At 41.9% G+C, this 19,509-nt stretch overlaps 2 protein-coding genes across 2 annotated transcripts; both read left to right on the top strand.

Moving 5' to 3' along the window:
* The first annotated feature begins 790 nt into the window (after positions 1–790).
* Positions 791–9,589, top strand: pth3r (parathyroid hormone 3 receptor). Its single transcript, XM_053866187.1, has 14 exons — positions 791–871; positions 2,356–2,461; positions 3,780–3,890; positions 3,970–4,094; positions 4,187–4,281; positions 4,343–4,493; positions 4,929–5,082; positions 5,149–5,209; positions 5,282–5,348; positions 5,429–5,523; positions 6,169–6,310; positions 6,600–6,641; positions 6,755–6,934; positions 9,482–9,589. Exons 1-14 carry the CDS (start codon positions 791–793, stop codon positions 9,587–9,589), a joined length of 1,518 nt encoding a protein of 505 aa, XP_053722162.1.
* Positions 9,427–17,869, top strand: LOC128759424 (RUN domain-containing protein 3A-like). The gene is made up of 11 exons (XM_053866357.1): positions 9,427–9,738; positions 11,843–11,958; positions 12,650–12,777; positions 12,988–13,073; positions 13,150–13,239; positions 13,309–13,389; positions 15,656–15,821; positions 16,260–16,417; positions 16,483–16,602; positions 16,696–16,796; positions 16,868–17,869. Exons 1-11 carry the CDS (start codon positions 9,632–9,634, stop codon positions 17,008–17,010), a joined length of 1,296 nt encoding a protein of 431 aa, XP_053722332.1. The 5' UTR covers positions 9,427–9,631; the 3' UTR covers positions 17,011–17,869.
* The last annotated feature ends 1,640 nt before the right edge of the window (positions 17,870–19,509 follow it).

Below are 19,509 nucleotides of genomic sequence, written 5' to 3'. Positions count from 1 at the left end.
ATTCAGCCTTCAATTCTCCTCTTACCAGAACAATTCATTGTAGTCTTGAAACTAAATTGCTGCATAACTTAGCGTAACCAAAGGAAGGAGCTAAGTCCCTCCTGCACACTCTGGTGTAGAGCCTTAAAGATGGGGATAGTTAAAAAATCTCAGTCATCACCAGTTTTTTGTGGGGCAAAATTAATACTATTTATTTGATATGGTATTGTAAAAAAAGAAAATAAAGAAAGATTTGCAAAAATAGATCATTTTAAACTATGAATAAATTATTGCTAGAGGAAGTAGAAATACAAAGATTAAAATATAGTCATCATAATTATATTTATTTCATTAAATCAAACTATTAAATATTAATTAAATTAACATGAATAAAAACACTGCCAAGTTGGATTAATGTGCAACTCTTAAGCATTGTTTCTGTTTCTAATGTTCATGGAAACATTGTGCAACATTTTTTTTTTTATTTGTTGATTCCCCTATTAATAAAATAAGTGCAAAGAAAGCAGGCTCCCAAATTGTCACTGACAGTTTGCAGTGTGAATTGGAAATAAAGGTTGCATGGAGTTGGAAGTGAATCTGTGGCTGTGTGACTTAAGGGGACTGTTCTGTTAACCAGATTATTGATGAGTAAAGTTGGGCAGGGAAAAAGCCTGAGAGCAATCTCTCTCTCTGTCACACCCTCCTCTTTGGACTCACTGCTAGTTTTGCAGCTCTGTTGTGAAAAGCTCACCTGAACACAAAGCGACTTGTGTTTGTGAGCTCTCGCCGACACGTCCACGGTCTGGAGTACATGGCCCCCGTGCGGCTGGTGTCGGAGGGGGGGGGTAAAGGCACTTGGCAGAAGATCATCACATACCGCACACTCACACAAGTATTTCACGACACCTGGAGGCCCCAAATCAGGCCCTCACTGAACAATTTGGACCTGACAAGTTGTCCTACTAAACAGAGAATGTCAATAAGTGACTGTGTTATTTTGATCTGACTTCTGTCTTCTGATGTTCTCCACAGTGAGGCAGACATTTAATGCTGATGACTCACCACAAGCCCGTTCTTTATACAGAAAGTTTAATTATTTACAGTGGTACCTCGGTTCTCGAGCACAATCCGTTCCAGACTGCCGTTCGAAAAGCAAGTTGTTCAAAATCTGAATGGATTTTTTCCCATTACAATGAATGGAAAAAGAAATAATGCGTTCCAAGCCTTAAAATAGTCTTTTGTAGGAGTGAATGTAGAGTGTCTGCTGCAGGTGCGCTGTTCCTCTATGTGTGTGGCCGCTGCATGTGGGAGGGGTTGCTGAGTGAGTGACTTCTCTCCAGAAGTGAAGAGGTGCCCGGTGCGTGTCCAGCTCTGAATGTGCGCTTCTGTGCAGTTTGGCTGTGACAAAGTCATAAACCAAGTAACGCTCTGTCCCAGACTCGCCTCATCCCTGTCCCAGCTCCAGCCCACAACAGGACATCAAACCCTGGAGTGTGAGCTCCAGCCTCGGAGGTGTGGAGAGCGAGCACCTCCCCTGTGACACTCTACCACGGTCCAGTGCGGAGAGAGGAAAGTTTTTACACCTCAATATGAAGAAAAAACAGCCAGTAAATGTAGCTAACGGGACACGTCTGCATACAGAGGCTGCGTTATACACAATAACAAAGCGCGTCGTGGGTCAGCTGATCGGTCCGCGCAGGTTATGTTTTTTCCGGCTTTTCGGGGGCGTTTGAGTTCTGGATTTTCGTTCGAAATCCGAAGCAAAAAAATGTTGACATTTTTGTTTCAACTCCGATTTGCTCGAATTCCGGGACGTTTGAAAACCGAGGTACCACTGTATATCGTACTAAAACATCTTTGTCGCTCAGATAGTTAAATAGCCTCGTAGCAACTTGGTTTCATTGAAGATTGAACAGGACCATCACTGTCTTCACATTTAAGCATTTTATAGTGGCTCATCAATTCTGGTGAGGTGAGACTTAATAGTACACTATTCTGCCCCAACAAACTTTGGTATTGAAATGCACTTCTTTAAAAAATATTTGATTTAATTCTTCCCCTTCAACAATTTCTTCTTCAACACCCTGTCTGGTGGAGACATTTGCAGATGATGAGATGAACAGTTTTCCCCCCCAAGTACTTTGCGTTGGCAAACTCCTAAGTCAGAGGCGCTTAATTAACACACAGAGAGGACCAAAACCAAAAACAGCCGACAGGATTAACCAGCTGAACATGTTGAATCAGGTGTATGAATATATATGCTTGATTCACTTTGGGTCTGTCATGGCACAATTTTAGGCCCTTTTTTTATTTGTTGATCAGGAAAAATTTGAAGAACAAATTAGCTGAAAATAATGTCTTTTTTCATTTGCACAGATTGACTCTGATGATGTCATCACAAGAGATGAGCAGATCTTCGTCCTGATTGGTGCTCATGCCAAATGTGAAAAGAAAATTCAGGCACAGATGTCCGTGGTTCAAGGTTTGTCCTTTTTCATCAATGTATCTCTGAAATCAGCGGAATAAACGCAGATAGCGAACATGTCCCGATCACACTTCAGATCCTACACCATGATTACTGGCTGTGAAGGGACGACAGAAAGGTCCCGGATGAGCAGCCAGCCTTTGTTAGTGAAAACAATTCACAGCAATCGTGGGCAGCTATCATTGGTACAATGAAATATTTAAAATCTGATACAAGAATGCAGAGTGCCAATCCAATATCCTGTTCTAATGTTGCGGTTCAATGAGTGAACAATAGCAAGAATCTCTCATATCCAGCTCTGACGTCAGTGGGACAGGCGTCCCAGATAAGATGTCTTCAATGGTCGAGGAGAAGCCCAGGACAGACGTCAGAGCGGACGTGCCAAAAGGACATTCAGTGTTTACCAACATTTCCCGGTTTACACTGCTATGTACAGTAATTTTCATTTTGGTTTCGCAGGTTTGCCATCATATTAATATTTTTTGCCAGCTCTTGTATACGTTCACATTTCAATGCATTACATTATTGTAGCTTTTAATGTCATTTTTTCCGTTCATTTTTTTGAAAGTACAAATGTGACCAAACTTGGCTTAAACTTAAATAAACATATTCATATTTAATTTCATCCAGATCACCAAGTTGGTACATCCTTGCTGTTATGTTTTTACTGAGGCCCAAGTTCCAGACAAACCCATAGTCATGCTACAATACAAATACATGAGTGAAGTCTGAGAACACATGATCTGCTTCATGGTAGTCTGTTTGTTGTCCTTAATGTATGGTGTGTATACTGCATATAACAGATCTTATTATGTGTTTGGAGTTTGTTAAAAGTGTTACGGGCCAAGGTGACCTCAATGCAGTGATACAAGTTCCCACTATCAGCAAAGGGAGACCAAAGATTATTTTCCTGCAAATGGCTTATCTTCACCAGGCAAAGCACAAAACATTCTAATCGCAAACATTTTATTTTATTGTATCATTGGGACCAGTCCAGAAGAGGATCCAACATCTGTATTATTGTTGTCAGCCCAGCGATTTGTTTTAATTCTGTGTCCTCCAGTCCTTAAGAAGACATTTTTGATGCAGAGACCACAGTACACTGGCAGTAGAGGACTGGGTGGAGCCTGGCATGTCGAGGCTAGATAGGTTTTACGGTACAAACAAAATAAATGGACTGCTTTGTTCTTTTGTATTCTTCTTATTATACTGTAATTGTATTAAACAGATACAATTACACAGCAAAGATAAAAGAAAATAACTCCATTCTTAGGTTCACATATCTGACTCAGACGCATTTCCTGATGTATTTAAGAAGGCGAGTGCGTCCCAGAGTGGGACGGGATAATCTGCTGGCCACCGAGCAGAGCGGATCAGATGGTGTCAGTTCTATGTCCAGATTACATCTATGACTTCAACCACAGAGGTAGGTGACGCTTCAGCTCTTCAGCATCAGACGACCCTGCTGTCTCCACGCTGATGTCATGATGATGGTTGTGACTCAGGACGGGCCTACAGACTGTGTGATGCGGCAGGAAACTGGGAGCAGGTTCCCATCCTCAATCGGACATGGGCCAACTACACTGAGTGCACCACTTACCTGACTTCCAGAAACAGAAACCAGGAAGAGGTGACTCAGATATGTGGGAAATTGGACCTCGATGATGATCCATGATGTTTGTGATCATCGTGATTGCTGTTTAACATAACTATTTCCCTCAGAAGGTGTTCAGGAGACTCCACCTCATGTACACAGTTGGCTACTCCATCTCCCTGGCGTCCTTGCTGGTGGCTGTTTCCATCCTCTGCTACTTCAAGTGTGTTATTAGAAACACTTCTCACATGAAGATCTTTTTTTCACAAAAAGCTCTATCCCAGGCGTCTTCACTGCACACGGAACTACATCCATGTTCACCTTTTCACCTCCTTCATCTGCCGAGCGGTCAGCATTTTCGTGAAAGACGCTGTGCTGCATGCCGTCTCTGTGGAGAGAGCCAGTGAGCCCATGCCTGGGCTGAAGCAACAGACGGTGAGATTTCCCAGGTGTCAAGAGACTGGCATTGAATAACTTACATTTGTTGCATTGAATTCGTTCTTAAGTAGAAAAGTAATAAAAGCAATGAACCTTTAAAATATTCCTGGATCCAGACAGTGATCCAGATCACTCCCAAAATAAAATCATTTGTTCACTGTCCCAATTCATATATTTCCTAAAAATTGCCTCCAAATCCATTCAAAACTTTTAAAGTTATTTTGAGTGCAGACAAACCAATGTTGTCAAAGCCATGACCTCCCTGGCAGAGGTAATAACAAGTACCTCACCAGTTATCAGTCGACCAATTTGATCAGGATGGGATGGACGATGAGGTTAGGGTTCTGGTTAAAAGTACTAGTTAGCAGCAGCTGGATCAAGTGCACATTAGATTCACACTCTGACTACGAATGACTATTTCTATTCTCCTAGCACGGATGTAAAGTTGGGGTCACACTGTTCCTCTATTTCCTGGCCACGAATCATTACTGGATCCTGGTGGAGGGCTTGTACCTGCACAGCCTCATCTTCATGGCCTTCCTCTCTGACAAGAACTACTTGTGGGCTCTCACCATCATCGGCTGGGGTGAGCTCCTCACCCGGAGAGCAGGCTTTTGTTTTGTCCTGCTGAAAGGGCTTTTCTTGGTTTCAGGTGTTCCTGCTGTGTTTGTGTCCATTTGGGTCAGTGCTCGCGCCTCCTTGGCCGACACAGAGTGAGTCATGAGATCTTGTATGCAGTGAAACTGCTGACTCAGTCAGAAGATTTACATCACATCTTTGATCAGGTGCTGGGACATCAGTGCTGGTAAACTCAAATGGATCTATCAAGTCCCCATCCTGTCAGCCATTCTTGTAAGGAAAAGGTATTTTACTTCTTCATGTGGACTAAGAATATGGGATGTTTGATGGCAACTGGGTTTGTCATGCCACAGGTGAACTTCCTTCTGTTCGTCAACATCATACGCGTTCTGGCTTCTAAATTATGGGAGACAAACACTGGAAAACTGGACCCTCGCCAGCAGTACCGGTAACTGGCCTTTCATATCAACGGGATCATTCCTCTAAGATGATGGTGATCATGGTTTGGTCTTTTGTTAGCAGCTCCTTGAGGGATTTTCCTCTCCAGAAAAGTCTGAAACCAGAGAAAACAGTGCTTTGAGCTCATCCTCTGTCATTAATGTAGCACCCAGCACATCCGCAGACCAGACTCCTCTAGTGCCATATTCAAGAGCTTCTCAGTACAATAATGGCAATGTCAGTGGCCGCTTCAGCAATGAGTTTACTGAGAGGCAGCAAGGAAAAGAGAGAGTGGTGTTCGAGCGCAAGTTTGAGCAAGTTAGAAAACGAGTCAGAAAAGAACTATTTAAAAGAGACAAGTTGGTGAGTGCTGTTTCATTTTTTTTAAATGCAAGACTCACTCAATGCTGCGGACAGCAACCCGAGCAGCTCAGTCCTACTGCACCAGCTAAAAATCACCTGGGTGTTCCATTGTTCTAAAGCAGCAGTCCGCAAGGGGGCGCACCACTGCACCACCTTGGTGGATCAGTTTTAGACCCCTGGTCTAATGGGACTTAAGCACTTAGTTGTAGAAAAAAACAAAAACAATTGGACAGGCAGTTCAAAACCAGGCAACTTGACTTTAAAAGCTGTGCTCTCATGTTGTCTTCCACAGGAAGTTGCTGAAGTCCACTCTGGTGCTCATGCCATTATTTGGGGTTCACTACATGGTGTTCATGGCTCTCCCCTACACTGAGGTCACAGGTTTGCTCTGGCAGGTGCAGATGCACTATGAGATGTTCTTCAACTCCTCACAGGTCAGGACACCATGATTACATTCATACAATTGCTTTGTACTTTAAATAAATTGTTTCTAAAAGTAATAGTTTATTTATTTATATATATATATATATATATATATATATATATATATATATATATATATATATATATATATATATACATATATATATATACATATATATATATATATATATATATATATATATATATATATATATATATATATATATATATATATATATATAATATATATATATATATTACCAGTGACACTCCACTGAATTGAATCTTTTGTTTTCCCAGGGTTTCTTTGTTGCATTTATCTACTGCTTCTGCAATGGAGAGGTAATGACTTTCAGTCATACACATCTCTGCTTAAATTCTCAACATTTAGGAGTACATATTTGCATTTCACAAACAGACTCAATCTTCTCTGTCTTCCTTTCTCTTCTCCGAAGGTGCAGGCAGAGGTGAAGAAGGCCTGGTTAAGACGGAGCCTCGCTCTGGATCTGAAACAAAAAGCCAGGATGACCAGCAGCGGCGGCGGGGGCAGCTGTTACTACGGCGGCATGATGTCACACACCACTATTCACAGTGTCAGTCAGTCTGCAGCCAACCCCAGAGCACTGGCCTTCACCGTTGGAGGGACTTTGGCTGGATCAAAGGGAACCAACCCGACTCACCAACAGGGAGATCCGAGTGGACACATATCCACACTTGAGAATCCCCACCCTGAAAATGAGGCATCGGACTCAGGGGTGTTTGTCAGACCTGGTTCCAAAGGCCATGAGCCAACTGGTCACATCCCAGGGGAAGGTTATCATGGCTGTCCTTTAGAGTCCAGACAGCTAGAGACGATCTTGTGAGCTGCAAGTGATGGTCAACTAGGTGTGACAGAGGTGAAGAGGAACAATGTCAAGCTAAATTATTGTATTTACATGCAGAAACGCGATTATTATGTTATTGTGAGGTTTCACTTGAAGTGAGCCTGTGTGCAGTACCTATCTGAGGTAATGTGGTAAGGGATCATGTCAACCCAATGCTTTTAGATGTTGTACACTGGTGTTGATTTGTTTTTTAATTACTACTTAAAAGACAAAAAGAACTACACAAAAAAAAATAATTTACATGACTGAAATGACTTCAAATATTGGAGGATTGAAAATTCAAGTCCAAATGTAAATAAATCTACAACGGTTAGATTGAAGCATGTTTACAAAAATCCACTTTAAACACTTTGAAGTTTCACTGGTGCCACTTCAAGTTTTAGGGAGGCCAATTTCAAACTGCACACAGAAACTGGTCATTTATAATATTAGATTTAACCACATTTCTCTCTGATGTCCATTATGAATTAGTCATGATGGAAATAGTATTTTCTCATCAAAAAATCAAAAACTCCTCTGTGATGATGACGTAGAAGAGTAAATGAACAGAATAGATGAGGCAGAGATCAAATCTTCCCGCGTCTAGACACGTTTGGACATGAGCACATTATTTATTACGTAGATGCCGGACAACTGAACCTTGTGCACCCGACCACCGTCCCCTTCCTCTGGTCAGCCTCTGCCCTCACAACACTGTCTGGTATTTCTCACTCTATTCTCAAGCTTCCCCTCTGAGCCAAAGGCAGCACAGTTGTTTGGAGGTCTGTGAGTGACAAAGCTGAACCACAACTCTTGCAGCACACCAGCAGAAACGCCAGATGTAAATATTTGACAGATTCCCAAAATGGAAACACGTCTCTTGTATTTCTATTTGTAGTTGTGCCATTTAACATGTCATGTTAACTTATTAAAACAGGAATGGGACCTGGTGAAGAGAACTGTTGTTGGTCTGGAACGTGACGACATCAACCACTGTGTTACTGTACAGGTACAAGGTCTGAAAGAAAAAACGTTGATGCCATTGAACTATGTATATATTTGAAAAATGTCCCACAAATAACAGTGTCAGTGTGACAACAGTGAGTAATGATCTGTCAGTATTTATTTTAGTTTTTCTTTTTTTTTCAATGCAAACTGGTAGATATGTAACTAATAAAGAACAACAGATTGGCACCCAACTAAAAGCAGTGTGCTGTTTGACATGAGTAATTGCTACTCCGAGCAGAGAGCCCCACCCAAAGCTCCAGTGTGAACCAGCTGTCAGCTCTTTACAGGGGGTGTCCTGGAGCTTCTTTGGTTACCAATTAAGTCCTTCTTGCACCTGCAGTTTGCATCAGAAAAACAGACCAGTGATGGGAACAACAGAGCAGTGGAAGAAAGATGGACCAAAACAGAATGCAGATCATAGGTTACAGCTGTGTTTCAATAGGATCATGGGGGACCTTTATAAAATATTTATTCACCTGAAAAAGGTTACAGAAAAAGGTTTTAAAGTCAGGGGCAGAAATCAGTACAGTATATAAACAAGAGCGATTTAAACGTGTACCATTAACAAATTACTTGAAAACAGTTTCACTGTGAGAAGGGAAATTAATGGTTGTCTTTTGAGAAGTGTTTGTTTGTTTGTTTTTTTTTTACAACCAGGATGACTATCCAGATAGTCATCGTTCAAACCATTTGCAAAATCTGATAATTGTTTTAAATAAATGAGGAATTGCTGATTTATCGTGCATTTCAAACACTGCTTAACCAACAGACTCAGCAAAACAAGTTGTTTTGAATATTTTCGTAAGTCAATTGGTTTTTTTTTGTTTTTTTTTGAGCGACCTACAGTGTTTTTTTTTCCTACAGGCCCATTCCACAGCTTGGATTAAAAAATGAATGAGGGTGGAATTTAAAAGAAGAAATACATTTTATTTTAAAAAAATGTACTATTTTCATCATAAGAACAAAAGAACACTGAAATGTTTGACTGTTGAAAAACTGACTATATATGACTATAAAAACTGATAAAAATAAATAAATAAAAATAAAACGATAAAAAATGTACTTTAAAAAGAAAAAAATGCATCTACTCACCACATTAAACTTCTATAAAAAGGAAGAGCTATTTCGCCACCGCCTCATCAATTGTGTCCCATATACATTGTCAACAACTGATGTGACATTTCACGAAAATTTTGTCCTGGATTGACATCACAGTAGCGTCCATGTTGCGACCGCACTGGGAGCTGGCCATGTGACGTCACGTGACCACCAGAGAAGGCGGAGCGTGAGCGGGCTCTCATCTCCGTGTAGCATCATCCCATGTCCACCGTCTGGTTGACCGACGTGTCTCCCGATTTCCGTCTGGTCATCGATGCTGGCAGGCCGGACATCGTCTCTCTGCTAGGCGGGGGTGAATGAGGAGCAGCGGCTGTCGGTCAGGGAGGAGTCCGCTGCTCCTGGATGGAGCACGGCTGTGTGCAGACCGTCATGGCCACGGGAGATGCCACGAAGAAAGCGTCCGCTCGGAACCTGGCGGTGGAGCGAAAGAACCTGGTGACCGTCTGCAGGTCAGTGTGTCTTTGTGTGTGGGTCTCTTGATCCTGGTATCACAGGGAGGATGACCACTGGTAGATACAAAGAATGCTTACGTCATCCTTCAGTAAGAGTGCCAAATGTTAGTGAGTAAATCACGTGTCAGTTACATTAGCACACACCATGGAAGACACTTGATAGATTGTGTGTGTCCACAGATAAGTCATAACTGTCAGAAACGTTTCATCCTCCTCGCTGATGGTGTGGTTGCTATGGTGACACCCTTCCAAAGGATGACCTGCTCCCCAGGGACTCTGGTCTGGTCTGACCATCAGGTCCTGGTCAGTGTTGTGTTGTGACAAAAGCCAGAACAGTGCACACTGATGGGACAAACACGCTTTGTCACGATGTACCAAGAAGACTGACTATCATTCATTAGCTAGTCTGATATCCACTGGCTTCTCTAAAGGTTGGATTGGTAACCAACTTTGGACCAAGCTCAAGAACTCACAACACAAAACTATCACAACCATGCACTCAACTCTGTTTTGTGCCGATTTTCTCTTCCCATTGTGACAAAGTTTTAGACACGCTCATAACTTTCGTGTTCAAAATAAATAAATGAAAGTAACTATTCCTGAAAGCATGAGCTGACAAGCCTGCTGCAGAGCACCCCAGCTCGCCTCCCTGACCTCAGATGAGAAGAACATCTCATCAGCTGTCGCTACTGTTCCCTGCTTGACTCTTCTGACTGACACATTGTTGTCCTGAGAACAATGGGTGTGCGGCCACTGGTCCTGAGGGTCTGAATCAGCATTGTCTTGTAGAAAAGCGCAAGCTGCCTTTGCTAAACACACTCTTGAACATGAGAGGTAATTTAGTAGATGCTAAATTCCTGTCAATCATTCTCCAGGTCTGACTGTCCTCTATGTCTTGCTGTTTGCAAACAGAGTTCAGTCCCGTGACACACAGCAATAAATTGACAAAGGAGTTCAGAACCTAATAATTCCACATCAACATTACCTTAAAATGGATAAGCTAATGTCCAAATATCATTTGGAAAGTTGTGCCTGACCGATTGGCAGAGTGAATCAGACAGATGTCTAAAACAATAAATCAAATAAGCGTAGTTTTATTTCTAAATCCCACAAATCTGTGTTGCAGGCCCCGGGTTGATGGATGATTTAACCTGCTAGTTGACATCAAGACAAATAAAAAATGATTTTGAAAATATTTTGTTAACGTTCATTGAATGTGTTTTTCTTGCTAAAGGTGTATTATTATTATTATTATTCTAAGTAGTAGTTGTAGTAATGGTATTGGTAGTAGTACTATTATTATTATTTAATAATAATAATATTATGAATTAGAAAAGGCAGCTTTAGCAAGTTTACATTATGTTTTACCCTCTTATCTCTTTAGTCTCCTTCCGGTAGTTTTCCTGTTTCTTCAGTGTGACTTCACGAGATGAGGTTTCTTGAATATTGACATAACAATGTTTACTGTGTTTTTATTTTTCGTCGTATAATATTTTTTCACATTACTTTATAATATTTGTATTTAATTATTAAAAAACATTTTTGCTATATCTCATGCACATACATGCTTGTAATATAATGACGACTGGATTGATGAAGTAGGCTACTGTGTCACATTGGATTATCATTTTAATATAATGTATTTATTTCATATCTTGTTTTAGTTGGTTATTCTTTATTTTAACAAAAAAATCTGGCAGGGAGCAAATGTTTTCCATGCCATACAAGCAAGTAATCTCTCTGTTTGTTTTAAACCAAGAACAGTGAGTCATGAATTAAGACTCATTACTTGTCCTTTGATCCGAGTCTTGTTGATCTCTAAAAACGCTGAAGCTGGTCGCTTGTTTATTAGAAATGACATCACAGTGTCTGAGCTGTCTCAGATAAATCTCTCATTGGCCCGGAGTGATTCTCTCGCCACTGTCAGTGCATCATTACGTCAGACCACAGTCATCCTCATAAAAGCTCCAGTAACATGTGAGAAACCGCTTCCATCTCATCTCAACTAAATGCGATCATCATCAGGAAACCCATCAAAGCACTGAATTGTCTGTTTCCTGGCATTAATAATAAACATACCGTGACTCTGCTTCTTCCGCAGGTTCTCTGTGAAGACCCTTCTAGAGAAGTACACAGCGGAGCCTATTGATGATTCATCTGAGGAGTTCATCAATTTTGCAGCCATCCTGGAGCACATTCTCAGCCACCGCTTTAAAGGTAGCACTTATTTGGCATCAATGATTCTGCATTTTTTTTTTAAAGCACAGGGTCTCAAAGTGATCCACAAACGGGCCGCAGTGGGTCCGGGTTTTTGTTTTTCTGTTTAAAGAGTGTTGTTGTTCTGTTCTGTAAGAGTGTAGAAAAATGATTGACCCAATAAGGAATGTAGGTCATCGATACTGCCTTCAGAAAGTTTTTCCTGGGAAGGATTCATATGAAAGCCAGTGAACATTTTGTGTGTGGGTGAGCCTTCCCTCCCTCTACTGAAAACATCGAATCAGATTGATTCATTACTCATTACTTAGGTGTACATGTGGTTCCGTGCCCTGTCCTCCTATTTCATCAGACCCAGTGATGGATGAAAAACAAAACATTTGGAAGGAGGTTAAGGAAGCCCTACATTTCCTGGACAGACACGAGAGGATTGAAGAGTCTTTGATAACTGGATGCAATTGTCTGTCAGCTAAAGTGTTGACTGTGATTGTGAGTTAATGTTATGATGTTAGCTAACGGAAGTAGAATTTACTCAGTTGTCAGAGGAACTACTCCTCCTTTGTTGGATGAAGTCCACGTCTCTGTAACCAGTGTATGAACCGATCCGTATTCAGCCTGATAAACACAATGACAGCAAAGCAATGACCAAAGGACACAGTGAATGAAAAAAGTGTGGCATGTTTTGTCTTTGAAGGTTCTGGCAGCTGGTTTGATGGTCAGAGGAGTTTCTGGGACTTCATCCGTCTGTCTTGTGCTAAAGTCCCCAACAGCTGCATCCACAGCATCGAGAGCATGGAGAACATCAGCACTTCGAGAGCGAAAGCAAGTCATCGCCCATCACTGTGTGTCTGTGCCGTGTAGAAGAATCAAAACAAACATATGTGCTTGAAGTTCTTGCTAACATAAACATGAATAATTCCATGTGCTACAAATGCGTTAGCAACAGTTCTACTCACCCTCTGACCCGACTCTGACCCATTCTAAATTTGCCTGGAGAGCATATATTAATAGGGAGCCTGTGTGCACATTTAGGGCCGCGCCTGGATCAGAGTGGCCCTGATGGAGAAGAGATTGTCTGAATACATAGGAACAGCTCTGAGGGACACTAGAAGCACCAGGTGGGGTCATCACAATTATTTTAAGGCTGCCATTCGAAGCACTTCTCCTCCTGATGCTGCCATTTCTCTCCTGAAGGAGGTTTTATGCGGAAGGAGCCATCATGTTGCGAGAAGAAGCAACGGTTCTTACTGGGATGCTTATTGGGCTTGGAGCTATAGACTTCAGGTAAAATTGGAAAGGGAACTGATCATTGCAGATGTGAATAATGATCCTTGTTTGTTGCACCTGCCACAGCTTCTGTCTGAAAGGAGAAGCGCTGGATGGAAAATCCTCGGCTGTGATTGACTACACGCCATATTTGAAGTTCACACAAAGGTAGACTCTCTACTCTTCTTTGATGCCAAACATTGATATATTGTACAAGCAACATCTGACTTACGACTGGGATCGGTTCCGACCAACTGGTCCTAAGTCAGATTGGACGTAAGTTGAATGCCATTCAAAATAGCCGACGCAAGGGTTATAGGAACTACTGTAGGGCTAGATGGCTGTGTCAGCGTGAGATGCTGGGATACTGTGCTGCCGGGCTGCTACGTGCTGCGGTGCCAGACATTGAATAAAAAAAAAAATAAATAAATAACTAAGCATCTGCTGGCCGTGGACATAAGTCAAGCAGGTCGTAAGTCAGATGTTACTGATGATGTTACTGTACTTGATTTTATTATTATTAAGATTGTAGTTTGGTCAACTATATCTCAATCATATTTTATCATATTCAATATGATAAACGCATAGAAGGTTTGATAGACCACATTTGTCATGTTGTATAGCACAATTAAAAAAATATTCATCCCACTGAAAGAAATTCTATTCTAATATTTATATAGAATCACCACATAATGAAGGAACATCGCTATTAGGATGAAAGTAATCTTTATTAAAATCAAAGGTAGAGCAAAACTGAATTTATTGGTGTTATGTGAAAGCTGCGGTTAACAGTGATATTTTCAGGCCGGTGGTAAAGGCAAAGATATTTTTAGCAAATCTCAAGTGATTGGGGAATTTGGCTGCTCAACTACTGAATGCTGTGTTTGGTTCTGTTTCTGGAAACACACAATCCTGGATTGCTGTGAGACCAGCGGTATGAACTTGAAATTCACATTTTGACTGGCAGCATAGTATATAGTGTGGTTTCCTGGTGACTCTGGCAGAAGTGTTCTGGCCCACTGGAGGTTGCCCGATTTTCTTTTAATTTCATATACAGCAGGCCACTGTATAGATGTTGAATAACTTTGTATCTTGTTTGGACATGAGTTATATGTATAAGTTATTATATATACTACGTTATTATATATACAGTCCACTCTCGGTTTTCGAATGTCCCAGACTTCAAACAAATCGGAGTTTGAACGGAAATTTCGAGATTTTTTTGCTTGATTTCAAACGAAAATCCAGAACTCGAACCCCCCCGAAAAAAGCCAGAAAAAACATAACGTGCGCGGACGACCAGCTGACCCACGATGCGCTTTGTTATTGTGTATAATGCAGCCTCTGTATGCAGACGTATTAGCTACATTTACTGGCTGTTTTTTCTTCATATTGAGGTGTAAAACCTTTCCTGTCTCCACACTGGACCGTGGTAGAGTGTCACAGGGGAGGTGCTCGCTCTCCACACCTCCGAGGCTGGAGCACTGGAGCACTCCAGGTTTTGATGTCCTGTTGTGGGCTGGAGCTGGGACAGGGATGAGGCGAGTCTGGGACAGAGCGTTACTTGGTTTATGACTTTGTCACAGCCAAACTGCACAGAAGCGCACATTCAGAGCTGGACACGCACCGGGCACCTCTTCACTTCTGGAGAGATGTCCCTCACTCAGCAACCCCTCCCACATGCAGCGGCCACACACATAGAGGAACAGCGCACCTGCAGCAGACACTCTACATTCACTCCTACAAAAGCCTAGTTTAAGGCTTGGAACGCATTATTTCTTTTTCCATTAGTTGTAATAGGAAAAATCAATACAGATTTCGAACAAATCGCTTCTCGAACCGCCTTCTGGAATGAATTTTGCTCGAGAACCGAGGTTGGACTGTACTATGTTCACTGTTTAAGTGGTCGTCAACTCTGAATAATGATGCCAAGTTTAATAGCATGACTGGTGGTGTAGTTGTGATTAAGATCTAGTAATCCACTGAAATTTAATATTTCTCTTTTGAGGCCCAAAACAATCGGTCCTGTAATTCATGTGTGTCTGAAACCTGCTTTGTCTACAATAGTATGGTGAACACAGCCAGAATGTAAATAGGTGTCATGTTAAAATCAATGTTGCATTTGATCTAATGAAGCCTGAGAATATATGTGAGTGGTGGAAACACAGGAATGGTGCATTTGTGTAGGGCTTTTGGTAGTTGATTATTATCCAATATCTGTTTTCAACATTGTTACAGATTCTAACTAAATTCATCAAACACTCTGTGAAATGGTTAGCACTGATTGCTTCAGTTATCTGAGTTCTAGTGGACACGTGTCTCGGCACGTTCTCCGCTCTAACAGTTCATGGTCCTTTTGGTTTCACACGAGATTATCATGAACTTGACTCTCTCTAGAGCTTGACCAGAATGTTGTCTGACCTGACCCTTGCAGCTATGACTACCTGAGTGACGATGAAGATCGGCACAGTGTGGACAGCAGTACCAGCGACGACAGTGTCCCGGAGCATCCCTACGTCCCCCTGGTCACCGATGAGGAGAGCTGGAGCACCAAGTGTCGCAAGATGGAGCAGAGGTTCAAGATTGTCAATGCTCAGAAGGTGTGGCTTCATGCATGTGACATCACCACTCTGAAGGGGATGTGGTGTTATTTTTCTAAAACACTAGCATACTTGTCCTCTCATAGTCAAACAGGAAATAGTGTGGAGAATGGGAAAATATCAGGGACTCAATAATGAATGCACAGAATAGTAGATGAAGTACTAATGCACAACAAGATGAGCAATTCACTTGAGAAAAACAAAAACACACTGCATGCTCTCCATCAGTGCTCCCTCAGTGCCAAAAGACACAGTTTCTCATCTTTCAAAAAATAGTTATCCAAGCTTCCATTTTGGGCCTAATCCTTGAGTCTGGCGTGTCAGTTAGAGAGCAGTTATTCTGCATAGATACAGTAGAGAGTTTCCTTGATTCCAGTCAAAGTCCATCTCCGTCTTTTGACACTGTCAGTGCATCCTCTAATAGTGTGTGGTTGCCAGGGTTACCTGGAGGAGCTGGTGCGGCTGCGTGAGTCTCAGCTGAAGAACACTGAAGCTGACAACAAGAACCTGAAGACGCGGCTGGAGGAGCTCCGCAGCCAGAGTCAGCAGGAGAAAAGAGAGCTGGAGGCCATTGTGCTGGAGCTTCAGGAGCAACTGTGAGTGTTTACATGAACAATGTGTTGCACGTGGAATCTCTGCATTGTTTTGCTCTCATTCCCAGCACTACTTTGATACCATGTGACACCAGTCACCTAGAAAAGCACTTGACAATTCCCTTGGTCAACCAGTGGCCAGCACTCGAGTCATATAACAGTCAAGAAGACGTCAAGCTTTTCCGCAGGTTTGAATTCACTGCAGCACATTTCAAATGATTTAATCATTTTATTTACCCTGAAACAGACTATCACGAAACCATATCACTGCTGATCCACAGGAGGAGTTTTCCCAGCACCGAGCTGCTGTCAGTGGAGATCAGCTTGGATTCAGACTCCCAAAAGACAGAAGTGAAACATAATGGAGGAGCGTGGAGTACAGGTGACCTGCCAAACACATATGACGCATCACAATTATCATAGTATCTAACATAAGATGTCCCTTCCCTTTAGAAAAGGACTACACACCCTCCATGATGGGCCTGTGTGGTTCCCTGGCCTCTCTCCCGAGCTGCAAATCCATCTCCAGCCTCAAGTCCAGTGAGTGCCTGGTCCACATCAGCACAGATAATAGTCCTGCTCTCTCCCCAAGCTAGCGGGCGCCAAAGAATCACTGACTACACACTGAGAAAGCGATGCCAACATGGTGTGCTCAGTGCACGCGTGGCTCACCATTCTGCATGGTGAAGGTGTCCGCTCAGTCTGGGACTGTCCTGCGAGGATGCAGGAAAAGCTGCAGTACTGCCCGTCAGTCTCCTCTGTTTTTCCATAGATGACATAGACTATATAATCTCTCACAGCACACGCATCTGGTCCGACTTTGATGTCAATAACTTCTTAATACTTGACTTGTGCAGTTGCGGACAGATACCGTCACTAGTCATGTCCCTCAAAACACCCTCCATATCTCTGTACTGACATGTTCGTTCATCTGTGTCTGTCAATGAGTCTCCTTCAGGCTGCAGAGCAGGATGGATGGGCTGCCACACCTCGAGAGTTGTGTTACAACACATACATGACCTTTGTACCGGAACTGAAAATTGACTCGTGGCTAGAAAAAAAATATGGCTAGACTGTTGATTATCGATATATAGAAGACTAACAAGAGAATTAACCATGTTTCGTAAAGCGTAGGCCTTATTTAATAGATTGAGGACAGAGAGCGCAAAACAAGAGTTAGAAAATATAAATTGCATACAAGTGTCTATGCAAATGGAATGTTTTCATCCTCTTTTTTTATTATTATAAATCAAGTGATAAAATAGTTTCCGCTGGAGAGTTAGTGAATGTGAAGAGTGTACTTGTCAACGTTATACATTTTTGCATTGTTTCTGCAGGGTTTTTTTTCTCTTTGTAGTTGTTTATCCCGTAAAATGCTTGTTCGTAAATCCAATCTGTGACGAGAGCTGCGATAATGTTTCATTTAAACAGCAATAAAACTGCTTCTTTTCAAAACGCTTCTGTTTTTTTATGTGTTTTAATCTTTTTGTTGGGCTGCAAGCGTTATCTCCCTGGTTCATGCAAACATCCCCAGAGAAGATTGTGCCGTAAAATTGAGAACGTCGTCTCTCGCTACTCAGCGCAAAACTGATTCTAGTGTCTGTTCACACACAAAAGACATATTAGCAATATTATTGCATTTTGATACAAATCCACTGAATTGTATATTCAGATTTTCAGGTTTGTTTCAGCTGACACCTGATTGGGCGAACGATTGGATCAAAACCCTGCACCGGCCCTTTAAGGACCAGTTTGACCCCTGCTTTATATCATGAAATCCAAGGTGGAGATCCCTCTTTCCAACACAACTTGTGTCATGATCAAAACCCTCCTGAGATTAATATTCAGCTTTCCCTTCCTCTTTTTTCCATGCCATATCACTCTCAAGTATTAAAGCCACATATTTTGGTAGAGAATGTTTTCATCAGATGTACAGCCATAAAAAGGGCTGCATAAAAAAAAAAGTTGATTTGCATTTAATAGATGCACCATGCCTAAAATCTAGTTTCATTTTGAAACTCATTTTGATGCCGAAAACATACCAGCGAGAGTTTAACAAGTTTAAATAGTTTTATGGTTTAGTGATATAGTGATAACATACTAAAATGTGTTAGTATTGGTGGTGCCTTGCGCAGCATTATTACCTAACTTCCTGTTTCACGTCTGTGCTAGAGGGAAAAACAATATGTGACAAATTTAAGTTGAGCTCACCAAAGCAAGTCGTGGTTCACAAAGTTTTTACCTTCCACTGGCAGGTTTCTAGAATGACCGTTAAGCTATTGGGAAAAGTTATGAGGCAGCGATAGAGAAGCAGAACACTTTGCGTATTTAGAGTGTCATCACTCTCTGTTTGGACCAGGGGTGGGTTCCACAAAGGTTTCAACCCATAAAGAGGACACACTGTCACCATTCGGGTGTCTTAGGAGTGTAATGAGTTGACTATCAGTCTGGTGCTGCTTGTTTCAGCTGATGTGTGATGGAGCGGTTGGAACAAAAACATGCACCACCCCGGCACTTGGAGGACCGGTTTGCCCACCCCGGTGCTCGAGCATTCTCAGTTACAGTCTCTTCAAAAAAAAATAAAATTATTGGGGCTCTTTAAAATGTTGGACCCATGATTAAGTTTGCACTTCTGGGTGATTTTGCGAGCCAAATATGATGCCATTTATGCTTCACATCAAATGGGCTGGCTAGCATGTGCGCTTCACCTCTGCGAAGCAGGACATTGTCTGACCCTAAGGGGGTAAAGTTTAACCCTCTTTAAGGGTCATAGGGGAGGATCATTCATTCATTAACACTGACAAATACACAGAGTTAAACAAACAGCTACTGACTGTCCTGCGGTAAACATTGGAAGTGCATCATTGAGGAGACACATTCCTGGCTGACATACAGTCCAATTAACCCCTTGCCGGTTAATGAATGGAGATCGAATGGTCGTGAAAAGTTATTCGCCCAATTGTGTGTTTGTCAAGTCATTGTGGGGGAAGTTATAGATGAGCGCACAGCTGGACTCGCGGCTCACCCTTCAGTGATAAAAGCACCTTCACTCCCTGTTTGGTGTGCCAGACACACAAGTATGTTATCTAAGCATG

Source organism: Synchiropus splendidus, chromosome 5, assembly GCF_027744825.2.
Source record: "Synchiropus splendidus isolate RoL2022-P1 chromosome 5, RoL_Sspl_1.0, whole genome shotgun sequence".
Classification (NCBI taxonomy): Eukaryota; Metazoa; Chordata; class Actinopteri; order Syngnathiformes; family Callionymidae; genus Synchiropus; species Synchiropus splendidus.
This window is presented reverse-complemented; position numbering and strand designations above follow the sequence as displayed.